The sequence below is a fragment of the Lathamus discolor genome, chromosome 1 (assembly GCF_037157495.1).
Source record: "Lathamus discolor isolate bLatDis1 chromosome 1, bLatDis1.hap1, whole genome shotgun sequence".
Lineage (NCBI taxonomy): Eukaryota > Metazoa > Chordata > Aves > Psittaciformes > Psittacidae > Lathamus > Lathamus discolor.
The window spans coordinates 77,838,456-77,846,925 of record NC_088884.1 but is presented as its reverse complement, the minus strand read 5'-3'; the positions used below and the strand labels follow the sequence as shown (position 1 = coordinate 77,846,925).

General features: G+C 42.5%; 1 protein-coding gene across 4 annotated transcripts in view; it reads left to right on the top strand.

Annotated features, from left to right (window-relative positions):
* Positions 1–2,947: 2,947 nt before the first annotated feature.
* DNM1L (dynamin 1 like) overlaps positions 2,948–8,470 on the top strand; it is a 42,334-nt gene continuing 36,811 nt past the window's right edge. For 2 of the 4 annotated variants that reach the window (XM_065681584.1, XM_065681592.1), the window contains exon 1: positions 2,949–3,195. In XM_065681584.1, the coding sequence (XP_065537656.1) occupies positions 3,094–3,195 (102 nt within the window). In that variant the 5' untranslated portion in view covers positions 2,949–3,093. Of the gene's footprint in view, positions 3,196–8,470 lie in introns of all 4 variants that reach the window. The other 2 variants (XM_065681577.1, XM_065681600.1) reach the window with 2 other exon arrangements.

Below are 8,470 nucleotides of genomic sequence, written 5' to 3'. Positions count from 1 at the left end.
TTGCACTATGCATAATTAGATCATGAAATTTATTGTCACAGGATGTAATTGGAGTCAACAATGTACCACGATGGGCAAAATACCTATTATATGGTAAATAAAGCAATCTAGTTTCCAGTAGCATAAACCACAAGAAATATTAAACTGTCTACATCAGATCATACAGCAGTATCAAAAATATTTAATACACAGTTTTGGAATCAGAAAATCTTATTACTGCATTTCTATATTTTCCCCCGAGGGCTGATGTTGGAGAGTCTTAAGATGAAATTTTGAGGTAGATTGATACCAGGTCAGATTCAGTGTGGCAGTTCCTGTTTCCTGTCAATTAACTTTTAGTAAATAACTAGTGTGATGACTACTGCCTTTTATCAGATCTTTCTGTTCCATGCTTCGTGCAATGTAAGTTGTCCATGAAAGTTACAGTTAAAGCTACAGATGACCACTGCTTGTTAAAATGTTTGTTACTTCATCACGGTCCCCAGCTGGGTTGAGGTAAGTGCTGGTGTTTGTAAGCTGGTGCAGGACATGACACTTCACAGCAGAGGGATTTCCATCTATTTTTCAGCCAGAAATGTAAAATGTATTAAGCTTTGCATTCTGCTGTTTCTTAGCTTCATATCTTCTTCAGTACCTTCTTCTTGTTTTCCTTCATTGATTCTGTTCCTCCACCTGCACTTTGCATCTCCCTTTGGGTATCCAGCTCTAAATAGGCTTTTCCACATCTCTGCAGTGCAGGCTAGGTTATCTCCACTTGGTTCAGCAACTGATATTTTCTCTGTGTGCTTCCTGAAGTACTAAACCGATAAAATTCTAAGAACAGACATAGTGGGACAGACTAAAGTGCAAGAGCACACAGTGCTTCTGCACAACACTTTCCAACTACTGTCAGCTCATAAACATCCAGAGCTAGATTTGATTCCTGCATAGCTATTTTTTTACATGCAGTACATTTCTCTTCCTTAAACTTGTCCAAATACTGTCTGAATCAACTTGAACTTTTACTGTCTACAACATCCTTTGGCAAGGAGCTAAACAGGTCACCAACCCACCCATGAGGGGCTACTGTCTTTGTTCTGTTCTGTTCTGGCTCCTATTTTCATTAGATGCTTTCAAAATACTTGTATTGGAAGGCAGAGTAAACAAAACTGAGACTCTTCTTCGCACTCCAGGCTGCTAATGGTTACACAGACGTCTAATCCTCCCTAGCCCCCAGCATTTCTTTTGCTAGAAGTGATGACTCCTAGTTTCTTAGTTGGTTTTGGTATTGAAGCACACCTTTCATCATCCTTGCTGTCCTTCTCTGACTCTTTTCCAGATCTACATTCTTTCCGAGATGTCCCACTTCTGGTCTAAATTAAAATATAAACCAGGTTGCACTTGCTCCATTTCACAGTGGCGTCCAGGAGGTCATATGGCAAAATGAAAGGAGCAAGAGAGAAGAGATTTACACAGAGAAATAAGCTGGTGTTACCTACATACTTTGGCTGTCCACAGCTTCTATTCCTGTGCAAATGGAATTCTTTAATTTCTTTTCCTTCCAGGGACTCAGTGAAGGAGGTGAGGCTCCACACTACACAAAGAATGTGAAACCCTTTAGAAAGAGTATTTTCTGTGTCAGGTGTACAATGCGGGGAACATTCACTATTGTCCCTGAAGCTGGAGAGGCAGATGCCAAATGGCATCTTGGTATTAATGAACTCTGAGAGCAATTGGTTGCAGCACAATGAAAGCTAATGGGTGAAACCACTGGCTAAGTGTGCCAGAGTGGCAATGACAATAACCCCTCACAAACACACCATTCAGAACCTTCTTCACAAAGTTTTACATGCATTGACTGTTTCTCTCTCTGTGATGAATACCCTAATTTTTGACTGTTTCAATTTGCTTAGCCATCTTTATGCTTTTATCACAAAATATTTGTCCTCTGACAAGCAGTATGACATTTCCTGGGTAAGAATGAGAAACTTTGTAATAAAGAGATACAGATAAGAACATATTTCTTTTGTATGTTCTTTTCTTCAACATTTGAAGGTTTCAAGACATGAAGACTGGCAAAGACTAATTTGGATAGAACAAGAATACAAATTCTAATGCCATCTAGAACTTGAAACTTTTGGAAACATTTTCCCTCTGCTGGCTTACAGGAAAGGACAAAGCCAGAATTCAATTCAGGGCAGCATAGTCATAATTTGTCTTTGAGAAAATGCACTCAAGGTGAAGACATTTAAATATCAGACAGGTTCTTGCTACAAACTCTCACCACAACTAATTTTCCTAAGAGAGAGTTTTCTTCTATCTTTCTGTATAACACAGCCCACCAAAAAGCAAACAGAATAAATGGCGCCGTTTAAAAAGTTGTTTTGTTAATTTATTTCTTTTGCTTTGTGACACCAGTTGCTGACAAGGTCTAGCAACGTGCCATTCAGCACTTTTCCTTGCCATATTCAGGCAGCCACACCGACATAGCCGCATCTGGCGAAGTAGTGGCAAGGGCAGTGAGGGCACACGGTTCGTTCTTTCCTGCTTCTCAAGAGTTTACAAAGCGTAGTGCCTCGAATAAACGCGGCTATTTCATGCTGCTTGCTGAACACCACCTCAAGCAGCTACGCCGGGGGGGCAACGATCATGGACTGCCTGTAGCGCCTCAACCCGCAGGCTGCGCCATTACTGGTGATCGCTGGGGATGGTCAGCTTTATCTGTCTGTACCGACGGATAGAATAAACCCTGGGAGTGGCTCGTAATACAAGACCACAGCGACTACGCTGCCTGAGCTTCGAACGCCTTCACCCCAAGAGCACTCGCTGAGGATCAACTCTCCTCCGTCCGGGTGGAGCCGGTTCACGTTGACGGTTGACGGCCGCCGCCCCAGAGGGCGCCCGCGCGCGCCCTCACCCCTCACTACAACTCCCGTGATGCCTGGCGAGAGCGGAGCTGCGCCCGGTGGTCGCGCAGAGGCTGCTGGGGGCCGGGCCGTGCGCGGGGGCCAGCGCCAATGGCGGTAGGCGGAGGGGGCGGCTGACGGGAACCGTTTGCCCGTCGCGCCCATTCATCGCCGACGCCTTTCTCGACCCTTGCCCTCCTCCGCCGCTATGGAGGCGCTGATCCCCGTCATTAACAAGCTGCAGGATGTGTTCAACACAGTGGGGGCCGATATCATCCAGCTGCCGCAGATCGTGGTGGTGGGCACGCAGGTGAGGCAAGGCGGGGCAGGCCAGGCCAGGCCGGGGTGAGCCAGCGGGAGAGTGCGGCGCGGGCCTTCGTCGCTCTGAGAGCAAAGTCGAGGCGTCCATCGCGCCTCCCGTATTGCTGACCCGAGGTTGCCCCCGCCAAGGGCATGGGGGGACGCGGGCAGCCGAGGGCGGGCGGGACGCTTAAGGTTGCCCGCACCTCTCCTCCTTCTCCCACCCATTAGCTCTCCGGGCTCCTCTGCGTCTTCACTATTTGTAACGGGTGACCATTTGTAGTTGTAACCTTTTCCACCGCCCTCCCTCCCCTTCGCACTTCTCCGTAGCGGTTTGAACGGCCGAGGAGCTTTGACGGCTGCCGGGAGGGCCTGCCCCTCGTCTCGCCCGTGGCCCCGCGTCTGCTCCTTACACTGGGTGGGCCCGCTACCGGCCCTGGGCTACGGCATGACCGCCGTCGCTAGTCGATGGCTTCCCCTCTCTGACAGCCGCCGTGAAGTGAGGGCTGGATAGAAGGGATGTGGGAGCGGAACGGCAGCTTGCAGGTGTGGATCGTTTTCCTTTCTGGGAGTTCTACTGCAGTTTGGACCTCTTTGTCCTAGCTGCTGGTAGGGAATGAAGGTGAGAGGCAAAGCCAGCCTTTGTTGGTTGTAACATTTACCGTGTGTGCTGCTCAGCCCGATAGTGCTGCTGATGGGCTCGAAGATAGCTCAGACCCTTTAAGATCTATGCCAGTGGGATGCCGGTCTTTAGCAAGGCTTTTGGCAGCAGTGTGACCAGAACTGCAGCAGTCATAAGGGAATTGAAACCAAAAAGTTAAACACAACTAAAACTTAGTTGTGATTAACTAAAGTTAATGAATCTCTCTTTTTGTTTCTGTGAAATCAACAGTGTTTTTTAAATGTGTAATGTTACTTGACAGTAGCGTGCCTACCTAAGTAATGCCAACTACTCTTCACCCAGGGATCTGAATATATGATTTAGACCACATTTAAAGCTTGCACACTGCTGAAGAATAGAGTAGGTTTGCTAAAAGCCAGACATAGTGTCATACTGGTTGTGAGGCAACCAGCTGTCGTTCTGTTTTATCAGTATAAATCAGATAAAGTAATTCACTTTATACCAGCCGCTTTATAAAATAGATCTAAAATACTTTCATTGGTGCGAGAGACTTTGCACTGGTAAGCGCTGTTAGGTACTTGCTAACAGGAGTTCATCACTTTAGGAAGACATTTAATCTCCTTTACATTAAAAATCATACAGGCAAGCTGGTTTAAATTCTGCAACAGAAAGTGCAAGGCAAAGGTGTGACATGTAAGCAAATATTTTTGTTTCACTTTATGAAATGCAATGAAGTGGTGTTTTCTAAAAAAAAGTCATCCTTTTAAACAACTTTGAACTAGTTAACTTTCAGCATCTACTGTACGTAATATGAGAAGTTAAGACAGTGTTGGCACACCTTTTACTTCAGTAGTCATACCCATCAGTATTAAGATGTATTCAGTGCTGTATACAGTATATTCATAAAACCCCTTGAATTAGTGTAGTATTTCCTAGCATGCCAAAGCAAAGTCCTTTATAGACTCCAGGAGAATATATAGCAATATGTCTAGCAAGCTGTATCTTGTGAGTGTTTTTTGTTTTGTTTTAGTCAGGGTTGTTGGAAGAAGTGTCTTTCCTGACAGGGTAGTTCTGTAGATGGTTCTTTTATGCAGTCAGTCTTAAAATAATTTAAATAAAATGTTATTATTTTATTCATTTGAAGTTAGTTTATTGTAGACCAGATTTTTTGAGAGGTCTCACATATGGCCTTGGAGCAGATAGTTTTGCTGCTGGTAGTTTGCTTCCATGGTTTTTTGAAATATGCCTTGAAACACTTATTTCTTGGCGGTATTTTTGGCTAAGTGTTCTTTGAGTTTGTTCACACAGTTGTTTTGTCTGTAGCCTCCTGGCATATGCAGTCTTCTTCTTTAAATAATCTACACAGATAATTTTGGATTTTGCACTTCAGTTTTTCTCTGTAGGAAACAAATGCTGCCATTTAAGATTTCTGTATCTCTCTGTTAATTGATTTATATTTGGGATTGTATTTTTTATTTCCCCTCCAGTTTGTCTGTTGCTTTTCTTAAATGACCTGTTTTACATATTCAGCAAGGAGAAGGAAAGCCCTTTTTAAAATAGCTTTGCTGTTTATTTTTCTCAACTGTCTTCTGTGTCTCTTTTCTACCCTTTTATTGGTTTGTGCTTGTCTGTTCAGTTCTCATTTATTTCTACTTGTGTGCATCAAGTTTATTCTAGAGTATGTAGAACTAGAAACTGCGTGTAGTCCTTCATTTAGCTTTGAATGTTTTCTGTTTCCCATGTCCTATTTGCACCTCCTCTGTTATTTCAGGGTTCATTTCCTACTGTCTTTGTATCGTGAGCAATTGAAGTGGCCTCACACTTCTAGTGGTATTCCTATGACTCAGTCATATGAGAATTCCTTCTCATTCTCCACATAAATACCATGTAAGTTATTTCTGTATCCTAGTACAGGGGTCTATTAAGAACTTGAAGACTTTGGTGCTAATAGAACTAAGAGAGCACCCTCAGACTCCCAGCTTTTCATCACTATTTCAGAGGGGGTTTTTTTGCCATTCCCAGTTAGGTGTGCTGTTGTTCCCCTGACTCTCCACCTACCTTCTCCTGACTCATTCAGTATTTTACTTTCATTTTTAGAACCCGGAGGAATACTATATAAGCAATATTTGTTCAGTAATACTGTAATACCCAGCTTTCTGATGTTTTATCAAATGCTTTATGATCTGTGCTTGTAAGGAATAGCAGGGTGGTATTGAAATGCCTCAGCCAAACACATTAAAACTATGATAAAAGGAAGCAAGGTGAAGAAAAAAAAGTTTGATTAGCATGGTCTTTTGTATGCTAAGGGTACATAGATACTATCACAAAAACGAAATCTGTACGCTATGAAAGTGGGCATGAATTTTAGAATAAATAAAAAAAACCCCAAAATATCTATCTGCCTAGAGATGTATAAAAATGAATTGCCTTTATCTTTTTCAGGTCATTAATTCTTGAATCTGTTTTGGGTTTTTAGAAGTCAAAGACCTACTTCTATACAAACTTTAGTGTCAGTTTTGTAGTAAGGTTCTTCCAATACTGACATTATAAAAACAAGTTGGTGGGCTTTATCTGCGCTTGGAAGTGTTGATTCTAGTAGAGACATCAGGTTAAATTGATATCGCAACTAATGAAATTCAAAATGAGATTTTTAAATGGCCTTTCAGGTTAATGTTTATATAGACTTGCTCAGTCTTCAGATAATGCTATTTTGGGAATTTAAATGGGGAGGTGTAGTTCATAGTATTTAATGTAAACTGTTCTGTTGGATGTTTCCATCCAAAAGAGCTGTTGTTAGCCTCTGTGGTTTCTCACAGATGAGCATTACATTTATTTCTTTTTTTGCGGTTTAGCGTATCATGTTTGATGTTTCAACAACCAATTTTTGTTGCCAAAGAGGAAGGTTTCTTGATCTAACACCCTGAGCATTTGAATACGTATAACCATATATTCTGTTAGGCTAAACAGTTAAGATGGTAGTATGCATGTTAAGAAGTTGACAGCTATGGCAGCCTAATGTATGGTCCTAGCTTCTGGGATGAGGAAAAGAATCCGGTGGATGCTGTATCAAAGCATCCAGTTTGAGAGAGACTAGTATTGTGGTCTTAAACTTCAGGTTCTCTACGGAGCTTCTGTGACCTTTCTCTGCCAGGGAAAGTCAAGGGAACCGAAATTTAAGCCACTTCACCTTACTCACTTAATTCAATGTATCCTACATTGTGGTGGCAGAAAGTCAGTTTTAAGTGAAGGAAACTTCAGCTTGTACCAAGCAACAGGAAAACCCTGTGCCAAGCTCCACTCAGGAGCATCTTCCTCCCTAAGACATTCGTATCTACATTTGTAAAAGGGGATGTGACTAGAGTATAGTTTCAGTGCTGGCTGTGCTGGCTGAGGACAGCTTGGTTTTTCTTCTAAATGTTTTTTAACTTCCTGGTTTGTTTTTTCATTTGTTTTGATACATGACATTCACTATATCTGGTTTTGGGCACAACTGTTTTCCATTTTACCATCCCTTGCTCCTGTTGAATCGTGCCCTGGCTGTTCTGGTGTGTGTTTCAGACAAGCAGCAAAATGAATCTGACGTTTATTAGCTGTTTACATTTACCAGATGCAATACAAATTTTGCTGCTAAAGTTATATAGTATGAACGTTTGGCATTGTGCTGTTTCTTTTCTCTCTCTGTTTCTGAAAAAATGTACTGTCTGGGCCTTGAAGGCTTCTGTGGTTGGCATCTTTAAATCAAGATACTGATTTTTGTTTCCAAATGCCCAGTTATTTTGGAAGAATGGAGAGCTGTAGAAGAGCTGGAGAGTTTCCATCCCTACTGCCCCCCCACCCAGTTTTGTATGCTTCCTGCCAGGGTCCTGTTCTTATGATTGGCAGTTGTTTTTCCTGGAAAACCTGTATTTTAATTAGAACAGATTGATCTTATATCTTGTCATAGAATCATAGAATAGTTAGGGTTGGAAAGGACCTCAAGATCATCTAGTTCCAACCCCCCTGCCATGGGCAGGGACACCTCACACTAAACCATCCCACCCAAGGCTTCATCCAACCCAGCCTTGAAAACTGCCAGGGATGGAGCACTCACAACCTCCCTGGGCAACCGATTCCAGTGCCTCACCACCCTAACAGGAAAGAATTTCCTCCTTATATCCAATCTAAACTTCCCCTGTTTAAGTTTTAACCCGTTACCCCTTGTGCTGTCACTACAGTCCCTGACGAAGAGTCCCTCCCCAGCATCCCTATAGGCCCCCTTCAGGTACTGGAAGGCTGCTATGAGGTCTAAGGAGGTCTGTTGTCCATGGAGGATGATGCAAAGGAAACATTTTTTCAGGAAAATGAAGGGGAAGAGCATTCAGGCAGACTGCCCTGGCAAATGTGTTTCAGCATCTGGAGAGAAAATGGCTTGTAGTGGTTCATTGAACAGATTTGTTCATATAGCAGTCAGAAGGTTGACTTTTTTTTTTTTTAATCTCTTGTTTGTAACTATTTCAATTTAAAGACACAGTTTGGCTTTGTTTTGAATAATTTTAGTGAAAAAGTTGTGAAAATAGCAGTATAAGCAATACTGTGTGAGGTCAGTCTACACGGCTTTGAAACGTGTGTCTTCATATATCACAGTTCCATGATCTAACATAGGGAAGTTCTATACTTGTTGTTT